Raw genomic sequence first — 15568 nt, forward strand, 5'->3', positions numbered from 1 at the left:
TGTCAAATAGAGACAGTACGTTTGCTTCTCAGGATGAGTGTGATTTTCCGGACCTTGGTCAAGGACTGGAAACTTGACATTTAGGTGGGCTGTGCTCAGTAGGAGTCTGTAGGGAGCGCCGGGGTTTGGGACACCACTCCTCTTTGGCATCATCGTAGCCGCAGCAGGGTTTCATTGTCATTGCATATCTGGAAACCTTACAGGACCTGATTCAAGTGGCTGACACTCCTCACCTGAGCGCAGCTTCCCTGAGTGGAGTCTTGTCCTGGGGCTACCCTCATATGCTTGGGGTGCCAAGCAGCACACTTTTAGGAAGCAGATCTGGGGCAGACCAGCCACGGCTTCACCTCCGCTTCATCTCTGCAAGACTCGCTACCCTGCTGAAAGCTTGCAAACATAACCTCTGCCTCATTAACAGATGCACCGGGGTGGACATGATCAGATTCTGGCCTTGAAAAGGGTCAGTCTCAGACCCTGGAGGGGCCTCAGCCTGTAGACCCCCAGCCCTGCATGAAAATTCCTTCTCCAGCATCCTTACTCAGCGGCCTCTTATATAACTTGCTTGTGTAAGCTTGGTGTAGGAGAATTTCCTGCTTCTAGGCCACCACAGGGTATTGTAAAAGAGCTATAAACATTCCCTGAGTTGTGCTAGAACTTGGAAACTCTCCAGAAGCCAGCTTTTCTGCAATTGTCTTGACTGCCCCCTCTGTTCCCTGGACCCAAGTGTGGGTTTGGCATGGATCTGTGGCATGAATCTGTGGCATGAATCTGTGGCATGAATCTGTGGCATGGATCTGTGGCGTGGATCTTCAGGCAGCCACTAGTTCCCTTGGGTCTGCTCTTCTCCGTACTGGCCCCTTAACCTCTGTGCTATTCTAGAGTTTTCCTGCATAGTTACTGGACTTCAGCTATGTCCTTAACGTTGCCCTAGCTATAGGGGCAGGTCAGAGATGTCCCTGGGCCTTTGAACTAAGTCTCATCCCCAGCCTTTCTCTAGTTTTATATTTTAAGGTGGGGTATCCTTAAGTCATTAAGTTGCTTTCACTGGGCTTGGACTTGCCATCCTCCTGCCTTAGCCTCCCAGAATTCTGGGGTTACAAGCGTGTGCCCCCTTACCCAGTGTTCCTTCCTCGTTTTGAGCTATGCTGTCTGGGTGTAGGGTCCCAGGGAGTGAGGAGCCACTTTGGCTTGCCTGTTACCCTGAATCAGGCTGTTCAGTCACGTGACCTCAGTCATATGCTGTGGTCTTGGTCATGTGACTCTAAAGCGCTGAGAAATCCTGGAAGGCAGATGCTATACGTGATTCATCGTGGTGCTCACATGAACCTACACAAGCTGGGTGATTACCAGCGAGGAGAAATCAGAAGTGATGTTGAGCTGGGTTTTTAACCCAAAGGCAGGACCTTAAATCACTTATCATGTTTCATATTCATTCTTTTCCTCTATAAGCAGTTCTTTGCTTTTTATATTCCCTCATCAGCCTGTCAGCACTCACAGGACGGGGCAACATTTTATCTTGCTCATAGCGTTTGCACTAAGGCTTGTGCTTAGCGTGAGCTGTTCTTAGTCTAAGGATGAGGCACGCTTGTATTATCTATTCAACGGATATATTCACACACGGCTTTCAACTATAAGAAGTATGAGCTCATTAGAGAAAAATAGAAAAGTAGAGAAAAGTAGACAGCGAAAATAAAATGATTCATCGTCCCAGCACCCAAGGACAGAAAAATCACTGGCATCATTTTGGTGGATTTCCTTTTAATACAAGGCCGCAAGCTCCTTTCCACCTCACACGCTGACTAGATTGTTGTTTTTCACAAAGCTGGGGCCTGAGGCCCCTGCTGGAGGTGCCGCCCTGGTGTCTGGCTGCTAGAAAAGGCCAGCGTCTCTGATGTTTTGTCGGGGGGTCGGGTTGAGGTAAAGAAGTGGGTCTCTGTGTGTCAATTTCCATTACTGTAAAAAATACCCAAGGTAATCAATTCAAAAGAAGGAAAGGTTTGTTTAGGTTCACAATTTCATAGGTTTCAGGCCACAGTCCTTTGGCCCTGTGGCCGTGGGCCTGCCGCAGGATAATATGCCATGGTAGGAGGCCCCAGCAGGGGAGGCCTGCTCACCTTACGGTGGCCAGGACACACTGAGAACAAGACAGAAAGGGCTTGCAGTCCTGATATCCCCTTCAGGACATCCTCCTGGAGTGGGTTCCCATTCCTTCAACAGGACAGATTATACTCAGTATCCAAACTCTGCTCCTCCGGTGCAGCCAACTGCTTCAGCCTGAGCAGGCCTAATGTCACCTTTGCACACTGGGTTCCTAAGGAAAATTTCATTGGTTATCAAATTTCCCTGTTTGAAAAAAGTTTTGGCATCACAGGAAGGGGTTCCGTTACTTTCTGTCCTGCGTGCTGCCTCTTCTGCACGCTGTTGGTGATTGGTCCCCACTTTGATGCTGTGCCATCCAGGATTAGGGTAACCGCACTTTCTGTGTGTCACCTGTGGGGCAGGGCAGGGCCTTGTGGCCTGACATGGAGGCCTCTTGCCCAGGCCCTTATGCATTAACCATGTTCTGTGAGCTGCTGCTGTGCTAGCCGTGGGTCCCTTAGCTAGCTGGTCACTCTGCCATGTATCCTACCTCACCAGATTCCCTAAGTTCTTATGTCCTCTTGAAATCTCAGGCCAGTGAGCCTAGTCCCCAAGCTATCAGATGGGTGTGACCAGGAGCATTTCAAGGGAACTGTCCGAGCTTCAGTGGACGCTGCTTCCTTTCCTAGGGGCCCTCAAAATATTTGTTTATTAATTTACTCCAAGAGTTGCCTAGGAATTAACACTGAGTTCCCCAACTGGAACCAACTGCTTTGAAAATCTAAGTGACATTTCCTACCTGTAATGTCTTGGTTCCTCTTCCTTTTTCCATGGCCCTCCAAGTGACTCTGGATGCCTGGAAGGTCCCTTCAAGGCCCAGGGTCTAATTCTACTGGTCATGGAGTGCAACTGTCAATTTAGGAATGTCACCATGGTCTACCTTTTATATGTATGTCCTCTTCCATGTGGCTTTGCCTGAGAGGTTGGGGTCATAGTGGAGTTCCCCACTTCCTGAGCCCTGCTCAATTGCTCCCAAGGGTGACTAGTGGAGATAGCAGTGGCTGCCAGGCGTAGGTAGGTTGGAGGGTGAAATTGAGAGGTCAGTGTGAACCTTGAGGCGCTCCCAGCATGCACCCTGGGGGATCCAGAGCTGGTGGTAAGAGCAGTGGAGAATGGTGGAATTGCAATACCTAGCCAGGCTAGGGCCATACTCTGCCTAGGGCATGTGGGTGAAGACCTTGGCTTTTGTCTGAGGAGCAGTGTGGCACATGGGTAATTAGAAGGGATGAGCACGATTTGTGCCTTTCCAAGGCTGTGATTAAGCAAAAATAGCCTCTATTCTTCAGCTGGCAGGAGGAGCCCTGGCAAGCTGGGTGGGCTGCAGGTCCTGATGCTGACTCTGGCAGGGCACTCTGAGCAGGCCCTGTGGTTGCTGGCCCACCTCAAAACCTGTCACAGATCATTGTCACATAAACAGCTGTGGGCTTACTCGCCCCAAATCCGGGTTCAGCCAAGACTCGGTATGAGTAGGGTCTTGTGGACAGAGGAGCAGGAAGTAGGGAGAGATAGCCTAGAGACGATGATGCCCCGGGACTCTTTGCAAGTGGCTCCCCACCACCAGGAGCGCGCCCAGCCCCTCGTGTCACCGGAAGCTCAGGAGAATCCTCTGGAGGTGGAACCGCAAAGCCCACGATCAGGCCTGGTGGATCTAGAAATTCCCAGAGGTTCCATAGTGCCAGTTCCCCTGGGGACTTTCAGACACTGCGCTTCCCAGTAGGAGCTGCTCCCTGGACCTGATTTCTCATGAGAGCTCAGCTGCGCAGAGATGGCTCAGAGCTGTGCGTGTCTTGGGATCTTCACTTCCAGACAGTTTTCCCCAAAATGCCAGACCCTTAAAGCTGACAAATCTTGGTCTCACAGGGGCCCACAGTCGGAGGAAAAATCAGACAGAGAGTTCCACACTGGTAAGCCAGGCCCAGGGCAGCATGCATGACATGACCATCTCAGCTTAGATAGAGTGGAGAAAGCTTTTTTTTTTTTTTTTTTTTTTTTTCAGGAGGGAGGGACAGTGAGCAGGGTTTTGTGGATGAGTAGGAGCTTTCTGGTCTGCAAGAGTAGGAAGACCTTCCCCCGGAGACAGCCCAGCATGGACAAAGGTGTGGAGGAGTGAAATAGTTATGTCCTGTGAGTCAGAGCTAGTAGACTCAATTACTGTAACAGGAACGCCTGACTCTCAGAAGGGCAAAACCTCTAGAGAAATGTGCAGGCAGGGTGGCTTCTAGGCTGCCTCCTTGGGTGTCCGCAGAGGCTTCTGGTAAAACTGGAGTTGTGCCTTCTCACGGGGCAGAGCTGGTCCTAGTGGTCGATTCTCAAGGGACTAGATCTATCTCAGACAGGCTCCGTCTGTCCAGCAAACCTCACGTACAGCACAGCTTTCTGCCTTTTGTGCATTGAAGCAAAGCAAGGCTCTGTCTCCAAAGTGCGTAGGAGACGAGACTCTTCCTTTCTGCTAGGGTCAGGTGAGCGATCCTGGAGACACAGTGTCCAGCCTTCAGCCTCCACAGCGTCCCTCACGGCTGGCAGGCAGCACCTGTGCTCCCAGCTGATGCCCAGAGTACCATGTGGGTTGGGGGAAGCGAGAGCGCTGACTCCAGGCAGCTCGAGGATGGGAGAGCTCCTCGCTTAGTGTCATCACTGAGCTCATGGATCCAGCCCACCCCTAACGAGGGCATGGTGCCCAGGAGACAGCAGGACCCTCATGTCTCCCCTGCAAGTTATTTATAGTCCAGCTATGGCAATTTGTGGCAATCACAGGATTTAATCCTATAATCACACTGCAAGCAGGCACCCAGCCCAGTGAGGCCAGAGATCCTGCCAGGGCTCAGGGAGGGACTTGGCAGCCAGGCAGGCCAATGTGCAGGCAGTGATGTCCCCAGCAGCCTCCAGCCCAGGTGTCATCTGTAGCCCCAGATCTATGATTATCCCAGAATAATCCCAGCCGTGAACACCTATGACACTTTCTATTCCATGCCCTGTTCTGCGCCAGCTCTCTGTGTGAGCTTCTTTATCCTTATCGCTGCTCTGCGAGGTAGTTACTATTATTATTCCTGTATCTCAGATGGAGAAACCAAAGTATTGGGCACACAGCTGCTAAGAGGCAAGTCATGGCCTGACCTGGTGGTGCATTCTGTGATCCCAGCACTCTGGGAGGCTGAGGCAGGAGGACAGCAAGTTCAAAACCAGCCTGGGCAACATAGTGACTTAGTAAGGCCCTGTCTCAAAAAATGAGAAAGGGCTGGAGATGCACCTCAGCAGGAAGATCCTGGGTTCTTAATCCCCAGGACAGAAGAAAAAACAAATTAAAAAGCAGAGTCTGGAACTGCAGCCCTCTGGCTTCAGCACCTTCTAACCCCAGCCCTGCCAGCCCCAGGGGCAGGGGTGCTCCAGACCCCCATCCCCTGCCCTGGCCTTAGTGCTGCCTCTGCCCCTGTGTCCTCCTGCTTTTCCTGCTCCTGGTGAGGCTGCACATGTAGCTGCCTGGTGTCAGCTTCCTTCCCAGATGCTTTTTCCCTGTGACGCATGCTTTGTGTCACGGGAAGTGGGCCTGGGATAGCCTACCTGGACTTTAATGTTCGTGGTGCTGTGGCCCATTTGTGCTTCGTGTCTTTGCAGAATTGGCTTGTCCACCTTCCAGGTAAGCTGTGTGGTTCAGAAGCACAGGGCAGCACCCAGTAAAGCATCGGAGATGAAGTTCTCTGGCTGGATTGCCTTGGTTATTTACATGGCATGTGGCATGTTTTTTTTTTTTTCTTCTTGTATTTAGTACAGGGTCTACAGGGTCTACAGGGTCTTACTACCCAGATCAGACTTGTAGTGATCCTCTTGTTTTCAGCCTCCCAACCACTGGGATTACAGGTGCACTACCACACCCAGTCTCAATTGCCATCTCAGCATGCCCCGGGTGTTGGGGGGCAGCACTGCCAGGGATCGAACCCTTGGCCCAGCATCTGCCTAAGCAGGTGCTTTAATCTGCTGAGCTATCTGGTGGCCCCTGTGTGGCAAGTTTGATGCGGGTTCTTTGTCCTGGAACCTGGGTTGTCTGAGTCTTAGTTTGCTTATCTGTGAAGTGGGGCAAAGAACAAAAGCACCCAAATTCAGAGGGGACAATTGTGGGGACTCGTAGTGATCCTCCTGTTTTCAGCCTCCCCTATGTGTGAGATGACATATATAATATTCGCTCAATATAATATTATATATGAGTGAATATAATATTCACTCATGCCTTGCACATAATATTCACTCATGCTCAGGAAAGCTGGGCCATTCCTATCCTGTCTAGTCATCACCCTCTCCTAAGCCCAAGGCCTGGGTCTCCCACAGCCAAGTGCAGGGCCAAGTCTTTAACGCATTAGAAATGATGCAGAAGAGTCTAAGCCACTGGCAGGGGCTTTCGAAAGTGCTGGGCAGAGCCAGGCTCAGCGCAGGCTTATTTCTCCCACCCTAAAAGCTAAACCCCTTCATTACTTAGAAAACGATTTTCTGTCTGTGTGGGCAGCAGCTCTGAGCTCATAAAGCAGTCACTCTCAGTCCAGGGTTATGTCTGTGAGGACAGAAGATTTCAGAAATGTCCCTCCTTGCTGAGCAGAGCTCCTCCTTTGGAATTCTTTTGCGGAGCACCTTTTCCTGGGGCTGGTACTGGCTGAGGAGGCTGACTCAGACAGCCCTAGGTTGGCTAGGGCTGCCAACAGAGCCCGGGAAGAGGCCCCTCCCCGGCTATGGCGCACGGCGGGGAGCAGTTGGAGCAGCAGAAGAGGAAGACGAGCGTGGGGAAGGGAAGGGTCATCCTCAGGACCTTAACAATGGCAGACAAGCGCTTCACCAGCTAGCTGTGGGCTTTGGCTGTGCAGAGGAAATAGTGCTTGTCTTCTGGGGGAGAAAGGAGAGGCAGCGAGGTGGGCTGGTTAGAAGGAAGTTGCCCAGGGCTGCCTCTGCATGGAGGTGCCTGTTGGATGTCTTTGAGGTCCACCTCCACTTGCAAATCCAATACCGTGCCACATGGGAGCATAGGTGTTAGATCAATGATTGGCACATTTTTCTGTGGAGGGCCAGGCAGTAAATGGTTTAGGCTTTAAGGACTGAAAGCCTGTTGCCACTACTAAAGTCTGTTGCTGCGGTGTTGAGAGCAGCCATGGGCAATCTGTAAGTGAATGAGCCTGGCTATGTCCTAACAAAGCTTTATTTACAGAAACAGGCTGTAGACCTCTGAGTTCAAGAAGGGAAAGTCAGAGAAATCTTTCTTTTTTTTATGTATTTGGTTGATACAGGGCCTCACTATGTAGCTCGGACTTGTGGTGGTCCTCCTGCTTTCAGCCTCTCCAGGACTGGGATTACAAGCAGGTGTCACCAGTCCCACACTTTGGCCCGCTTAGCTCACTCTGGGGGCAGGACTGGTGCAGCACGTGGTGCTGAGGATTGAACTGCAGTCCCTGTGCTTGCCTAAGCTTGCCTAAGGTTGCCTAAGCAGGTGCTTTAGTTTGCTGAGCTATCTTGCTGGCCCCAAAGAGGCCTTCCTGGAGGAGCTCTGAGTCAGGCAGCTGGAAGAGCCTGGAGAACACTTCTGAAGTGAGCTGCTTTACACTAAAACTTGCGGGTGATGCCAAATGCCATACCAATGCTGGACTTGCTTCCCTGAGGGTCCTCCTCCTGGACCACGGTCCTTACTGACTTTCAGAGAGCTTCAGTGAGGCTTCTTCCTTGCCTCCCCATCCTACCTTTCTTTTTCTGTTTGCAGTGCTGGGGATGGAGCCCAGGGCCTAACACACAGCAGGCAAACATGACTACTGAACTACACCTCCTGCCCCAACCAGATACTTTTGGAAAAACTATTTAGGGTTCTCTGGGAAAACAGATTCCACCAGAGAAGCAGAGAGTTATACAGAAAGACTCATTATGGGAGAATGGCTCTTCCTGCTGCAAAGGCTGAGGAGTCCTGTGGTCTGGGGGTCAGCACCAGTGCAGGAAAGTCAGGACTGTTGCTTCAGTCTCAGCCCAGGCCTGAGGTCTGAGGGCCTGCAAGTGAGGAGCCCTGACGAGTGAGGGCAGAAGGGGATGGATGGCTACACTAAGTGGGAGAGTGGAATCGGCTCTCCTCCACTTGGCGTTCTTGGTGCTCACCCAAACTGGAGGGGCCACATCCTCTTTACAAGGGTCCTAATTCAAAGGTTAATCTCTCCTGGAGGCAGCTTTGCAGGCACACGGAAGGGTCATGTCAAGTGGACGTGGCTCTTCCAGGTGTGCTGGAGAGAGAGAGAGAGAGAGAGAGAGAGAGAGAGAGAGAGAGAGAGAGGAAGTAGCGTCCATGACCGGAAGTGGCCATCATCAGATGACACCCAGTGTTGCTGTTGTTCTTGGTGAACTTGCTCCTTCCAAGTGATGTAGAAGAATGAAACTCCCAACCTGAAAGATACCTGGGCTGAATTTGTGTTCTCTAAAACCAAAGAATGAATTTTAGGAACCATGGAGGTTAAGAGCGGAGTAAATTTATTAGGGGGAAGGAAAGCTCCTGTCCGAGACAAGGATAGAAGGGGCACCTGAGCAGGTTGCCCCAGAATCTGTCTCTTCCAGGGACTTTTATAGAGTAAAACCATGTGGTGAGGCAGGTCTAAGGTGGAGAACATGGGGACTCGCTTAGGTGGGCATGAGCTGGGACAAAACTATCATCAGCCGATCAGATTACAAGCACAGTTGCTCAGGCAAAATTGACTGCAATCCAGGACCAAATGGGGCAGCCGGTCACACAGCAAGAGGACACGAATACAGAACAGAGGCTTTTCCTGTAGGGGCTTGGGTCAGTGATTCTCGCTGGCTTCCAGGTGATTGATACCAGTTTAGAGTATCAATCCGTGGTGCCCATTCCTGGGGGAATTACGTGGCTACTCTGTTGTCCTGAGGTCTGGCCCACAGCAGGGGTCTGTCTCTCCCAAAGTTGTAACGCCTTCCGTGCTGTCTCCTTGAAGGCCTTGCCCTGTCTGACTGCTTATAATATTTCTATCTAATTCAGCTGCCTGCAACACAAGGGTGCATTGCCACAGTCGGGGTGGCCATCATCCATGGTGGCCACTCGCCGCCGCTCTTCCTTTCCTTAGCAGGACAAAGCATTTCATGGGGGTGGACTTCAGAGGCAGGGGCTGGGTGGGGTGACTTTCCCAACTCCAGGCCATGATTCCAATCCACACACACTCCAGGGCCTCTGCTCTGCAGCCAGCTGGGTCCATAAATGTCCCATGGCTGTGGGGCTTGGGGTGGCCGATGGGCTGGATACTAAGCTCTGCTTCTGTCCCCTCTGCAGGAGAACTGTACCGGGTATCCTTGAGAAGACAGAGATTCCCAGCCCAGGGAAGCATCGAGATCCATGAGGACAGTGAGGTGAGCTGGGTTTCCCCAGGTGTCCAAATCACCTGTGGTCAGCATTTTAGGAAGATCCGTTGGGCAGTAGACAGGCTGCCTCGTTTTCATCTTGCTCTTCATTTGACTTGCTATGTAACCCTGGGTAGCTTCCTGTCTTTCTCTGGGCTTCAGGCTCCCGTATGAACAAGAAAGATGTCTCCAGTTTTCTGTGCCTTGACATCGTTTGAAGGTCTTGCCCTCCTTGCCTGGTAGCCTGTTCTCCCTCTGAATGTATCTGCGCTCCCAGCACAAGGGAGGCTGCAGAGCTCCTAGACTTGGAGCTTGGGCCAGTGTCTCCCCATGTGTGTGTGCCCCAGTGCCCCATCTCTCCCTGCTGCCTGCCTCTATCCCCACCCATGTCCCTCCAGGAAGGCTGCGCTCAGCGCTCCTGTAAGACACATGTGCTCCTGCTGGTGCTGCACGGTGGCAACATCCTGGACACAGGCTCAGGGGACCCCTCCTGCAAGGCGGCCGACATCCACACCTTCAGCTCTGTCCTGGAGAAGGTCATGCGTGCCCACTTCCCCGCTGCCCTGGGCCACATCCTCATCAAGTTCGTCCCCTGTCCTGCCATCTGCTCTGAGGCGTTCTCACTCGTCTCTAAGTGAGTCTGTGCCTGCTTGCTCGGGTGCCAGGGTGTGCGAGCTGAGGGGGCTCGGCAGATGGGCTGCCCCGGCCGCGTGGACACTGCCAGGGCCTCTGGGGGTCGGGTCCGGCCTGGCCGTGAGCGTCGCCGCTGGAAAGTGCTCAGCAAGAGTCCTCTACTGGGGGTGGCCTGGGCCGGGATCCGCATGGTAGCTTGGAGCCACTTCCTGTGCTCAAGCTTGGCCCCGTGAGGAAACTGCACACATGAGGAAACTGCGGCCTTGACAGAGTTGGCAATCATGTAGCAAATGGAGTCAGACTACAGCAGATCCCCTCCTGTGCTGCACCATGACAGCCTGGTAGGGGAAGAGTCTGCAGTGGAGGTAGCCCAAAGCTCTGTGGGCACTTGGGAGAAGGCTGGGGAAGACTTCCTGGAGGAGGTGGCCTGTGATAATGGGTAGGCACTGTGGCCACTCAGGCCAGCCTAGGTTTAAATGCTGTTGGTGTGACTGTGGGAAGGTGTTTAAGCTCCCTTTACCTCAGCCTCCAGCTCTGTAGGATATAGGTACCAACTGCCTTCTAGAGTTGTTATGAGCATGCCGTGTGCTGCTGTGCATGCAGCAGTTAACCAGCATGAGCCCCTGCAGAGCCTCTTGGGCTGGGAGACCAGCTGCGGGTGGCAACACTATCCTCCTGGGGGATGAGGCACTCTCTTTCTCTGCTTGGTGGAGAGCAGGCTGGGATGGGGGGTGGCGGCAGAGATGGTAAGATGGCATGGACACTGGGAACTCCTCACCGCAGATGCTGGCAGGGCCCTGCCCACTGTGAGTAGTTGCGGGACTGTGATTTGAGTGATCAGGGCCTCCAGGAGGGTCTCTGGGGAATCCCACCTATTGCCTAGCACCTGAGGGCTCCCATGCCCCTCAGGTGCCCCAGGCTGAGGGAGCTGGAGGAGAGTGCCTGGGCCCAGGGGGACTACTCTGGTTTCTTCTCAGTTGTCTGCAAACAAGGTCCTGAGCAGCTGCAGGGCTGAAAGCGTTGGGTAGACTATTGGGACTAAGTTAGAAGTTGGATGCTTTCTGCAGTTAGGGTTGAAAGGAAGCTGTTGCCACCTAGTCAGACCCCTTGCCTGACACATGACCTTGTAAGGCTGGAAACTGCTGCTGACTGTGGCTTCAGGCACAGCCTCTACCCCCTGGGGCTTTGGTGGGGGAGTGCTGCAGCAGGGAGCTGTGTGAGTGGGAGTCCATGGGCACACTCAGGCACAGGTGGCTCTGGGAGGGTTTGGCTGAGCAGCCTGCTGTGCTCAGCAGTGTGGGCAGGACTGGAGTTCCGCTGCCCTAAGGCTCCAGTGGGTCTGGAGACAGCTTGGGGCGGACATTCCCCTTCCCTGGCTGCCTGTACTGTGCTGTGTGGGGAGTGGAGACTGATTTATCTGTGTTCCCAGGGTGCCTGCAGGCAGATCTCAATGAGAGGTGGAAGGGAGGAAGGAAGGGGATTAGGTCACTGACTCTGCCCACCTGGCTCATGACCTGAGTCCCTGGTGTGATTCTTGTCAAACTACAATACGTGCAGGGTTACCCCTGGAACTGAGCCAGGAAGCAGGGCCCTGGAGTCTGCATCTTTAACAGGTGGTCACTGCCTCCTGTCCACAGCAAACTTTGGGAGCTTCCAAGCCTGTGGTGCAGGGGCTGTTCCCCAATAGTCCGGAGTTAATAATTGTGCCAGTTCATCATCTCGGAATACCTGCCTCTCCTCTTCCCCCAGGACATCTGACTTCCAGAGCAGGGTCAACCCTACATCCAGAAAGATGGATGTCCTGGCCATTTGAGAGGATAGCAGGAGGAAGCTTACCTCTACCCCTGGCAGCTCCTGGCCAGGGTCATTAATCACCCCCTAATCACTGCTGGGAAGGAGTTCTTGCTCAGCTAATTAAAATCTCTGGCTGCAATCAAGGCCTGTTTCCTCTAATTTGTGTTCTTTGGAGTTGAGGAATGGCTGGTAGGACTGGCCTTACCATGAGAACATTCCACCTGCTGAGAGTGCCCGAGTCCTGTCACCTGCCCTAAATTCTGTTGGGTCCCCAATGGGATCTGCACTGTGCCCTAGGTCAGGTGAATGTTCGGACTCTGGGCAAGGAGTAAGGAGTTTGAAGCTTCCCTCTGTGTCCTCCTGGCCAGCCAGTCCCAACAGTGTAGCAGGGTGGGACACCCCAGGGGACTGAGGGAAGTGAGGTGCCAGTGGGAGGTTGCCAGGAGCCTCTTTTCAGGTGGATCTGAGCTGTATGGAGAGGGAGGGACTTCCTAGTAGGGAGGTCTATGTGGGGGTGTGTGTAAGATGTGGCTTCTCCCCTGGGAGTGGAGATGCTATGGGACAGGCTGTCCCAACCCTTTCTACAAAGCTGATGACAGCTCTGAATCCTCTCCACTGTATGAGGCACATGACATTGGGCAGCCAGCTAGGTTCCTACTCTCCAGCTGGGTCCACTGTGTCATCTCCTCTCTCCCTCCTGCCTTTTCTGTTTCTTCAGAGCATTGTCTGAGGCCCTCCAGGAAGTCTGCCATGATATTATGTCCCCATCCTAGCCACTGTAGCTGGCTCCCCAACTAATGTCTTTCTCCAGAACTGGGGTGTCCTGAGGGCCGTGCAGAAGAGTGCAAGGGAGCACTGCTGGGCCATACCATGGGCTGGTGTGGGAAGGACACGTGGGAGTGGGGTCAGCTTGTACCCCTGTCCCCCGATCTTCCTGCCTCTGTTGCCTGTGCTCCATCTGACTTGGGCCCTGCTTGGGCCCTCAAGGAAGGTCCCTGGAGCTGGGGGCCCAGGGTCTGGTCCGTACGTGCTCTCCTCTGCCTGCTCCTCAGCCCTACTCCAGCCCTCCTTCTGATCCCAGCTGGGCTTACCATGGACTCCTGTCTGCAGCCTGAACCCTTATAGCCACGATGAGGGCTGCCTGAGCAACAGCCAGGACCACGTCCCTCTGGCTGCCCTGCCCCTGCTCGCCATCTCTTCTCCCCAGTACCAGGACGCTGTCGCGATGGTCATCGAGCGAGCCAACCAGGTCTACAGCGAGTTCCTCAAGTCTGCTGATGGGATTGGATTCAGTGGGCAGGTAAGTCAGCCTTGCCTTCCCTTCCCATCCTGGCTGTTGTGGAGAGAGAGGCTGGGATCTGCTGGAAGGCTGGGAAGATCAAGACCAGCCATTCAAGAACTGTAGCACCTAAGACCGAAGAAGCTTTTGCTTTTAACGTGGTATGGGGATTGAACCCAGGGCCTCTGCACTGAGCTGTATCCCCAGCCCATTATTTAATTTGTTGTTTTGAGTGATTATTTCCCTAAGTGGCTAAGTTACCCAGGCTGGCACTGAACCTGCAATCTTCCTACTTCAGCCTCCCAGAGTACTGGGTTTGTAGCCATGAACCACCATACCCACCTGAAGGTGACTTTTGAGGTGAGGGATTTTTGCCCTCATGTTACAGATAGGAACACTGAGGCTGACAACCTGAGCTTTGATTTGGAGCCCATGCGGATCCCTAGCTGAGTCTGATCCTAAGTGTAGCCTGATCCAGTCGTCAAGCTGACCCTAGATGAAGTCCTGACCCCAAGACGAGCCCTGCCCACCTCCATTTGGGCTCTCTGGGAACCTCTCTAGGACTCATTACTTCCTCTCCTGTGGGAAGCAGCCCAGTAGGGCTGGGTGTGGGGTGAGGGCCAGCAGTGGGCAGGCCTGCAGTCCCAGCTGTGCCTCCTGCAGGTGTGTCTCATCGGAGACTGTGTGGGTGGCCTCCTGGCCTTTGATGCCATCTGCTACAGTGCAGGGCCCTCAGGTGACAGCCCAGGCAGCAGCAGCCGGAAAGGGAGCATCAGCAGTACCCAGGTGTGGCCAGGTGGTGGGACTGGGGAGGTTCTGTTCCCAGAGGAGGGGGGAGGTGGTGCTGACACCCTTGATTTGTGGTACAAAGACTGTATCACAAATGTGCAAAAATAGCAAGAGATTACTATCACTAGTGGGGAAATTGAGGCCCATAGAGGCTGATTTGGATTTGGCTCCCTAGACAGCTGTCCAGTATCCCAGTTGGATGGCTCATCCTTGTGGCCATGGAAAACATCCTGTACTTAAAGTCTCCCCACTGTTACCCTGAGGGTTCTGCATGCCTTTGAAAATGTAGCTCCCCCTGTCATAGAAGGACGGGGGGCTCACTTGTAGCTGGGGGAGGAGGCAGGCCCCTGCAACGGCAGTGCATCTTATCCTCTGACTGACCCCCAGGACACCCCAGTGGTGGTGGAGGAAGACTGCAGCCTGGCCAGCAGCAAGCGGCTCAGCAAGAGCAACATTGACATCTCCAGTGGGGTAGAAGATGAGGAGCCTAAGAGGCCGTTGCCACGGAAACAGAGCGACTCCTCTACCTATGACTGTGAGGCCATCACCCAGCATCATGCCTTCCTCTCAAGGTAACCTCTACCCTGGCCTCTTCCTTCTTTCTCTCAAAATGACCGGGGGAGGACCATGTCTCAGAGCCACCTGGGAGGTCTGCAACCTGTCCTATGTCCCAGGTACTTCCATGGAGACCCATAGTTCAGTATTGAAATTCTGGGACCATGGCCATTTGCCATTTTCCTTGAACTATGACCCAGGAATCTGCTCTCTGTCTCCGCCATTGCAGAGAGACTGGGGGCAATTTATTTTGGGTAATGCTGTCCAGCCTACTTTCCTGGATAGGTGGAAGAATCTAGGGAAAACAGATGTGGACTTTGTACACTGCCCCAGGGGTGCATCCCCATTGCTTCTCAGAGGAGGCAGTCACACCGCCAGTCACCAAAGACCTGGGGTCAGCATTCTGATCTTTCTGTCCCCATTTCAGTGCCTGGTGTACTTTTGTTTGTGGACCCTCCGTGAATTGCCCTGTAACTTTCTAGAAGAGACGGTTAATCAGCACAGGTTCATTGAATTATCTGCATGTTAACTCAGGACACAAATGAGTGTTGAACATAGACCCAGATTGGCAGGACTATCTTTCTTCTTCTCTTTCTCTTTATCTGCTCTGCCCTTCTTCCTGCTTTCTTACTCAGTGATAATTACACAAAGTCATTCATTGTAGCACTTGGAAAAGGCAGCATCTTGCCACCCAGAAGAGTCATTGTCAACATTTTATTTCCTTTTTGTGTATTTTATTTATTTATTTATTTATTTATCTTTTTGTATTTTAGGGAAGGGGCTACAGGGTGTTCAGGGTCTCTCTACTAGATCAGACTTGTAGTGAACTGCCTGTTTACAGCCTCCCAAGAGCTGGGATTACAGGTACACACCACCATGCCCAGTCTCTATCGCTGTCTTGGCGTGCCCCAGGGGCGGGGCCAGCACGGCAGGCCTGGGGATTGAATTCCCAGCCCCTGCAGCAGGTACTCTAATCTGCTGAGCTATTTGGCTGACCCTTTGCTTAATATTCTTTTTTTTTAA

General features: G+C 53.0%; 1 protein-coding gene across 2 annotated transcripts in view; it reads left to right on the forward strand.

Moving 5' to 3' along the window:
* Positions 1-15568, forward strand: part of Pitpnm3 (PITPNM family member 3) — a 90170-nt gene that overhangs the window by 52421 nt on the left and 22181 nt on the right. Inside the window, exons 5-9 of one of the 2 annotated variants that reach the window (XM_004638310.2) lie at positions 9428-9504; positions 9894-10129; positions 13033-13222; positions 13865-13987; positions 14378-14562. In XM_004638310.2, coding sequence (XP_004638367.1) covers positions 9428-9504; positions 9894-10129; positions 13033-13222; positions 13865-13987; positions 14378-14562 — 811 coding nt within the window. The remainder of the gene's footprint in view (positions 1-9427; positions 9505-9893; positions 10130-13032; positions 13223-13864; positions 13988-14377; positions 14563-15568) is intronic. The other variant, XM_023723315.1, reaches the window with a different exon arrangement.

This window comes from Octodon degus, unplaced genomic scaffold (assembly GCF_000260255.1).
Source record: "Octodon degus isolate 3935 unplaced genomic scaffold, OctDeg1.0 scaffold00098, whole genome shotgun sequence".
Classification (NCBI taxonomy): domain Eukaryota; kingdom Metazoa; phylum Chordata; class Mammalia; order Rodentia; family Octodontidae; genus Octodon; species Octodon degus.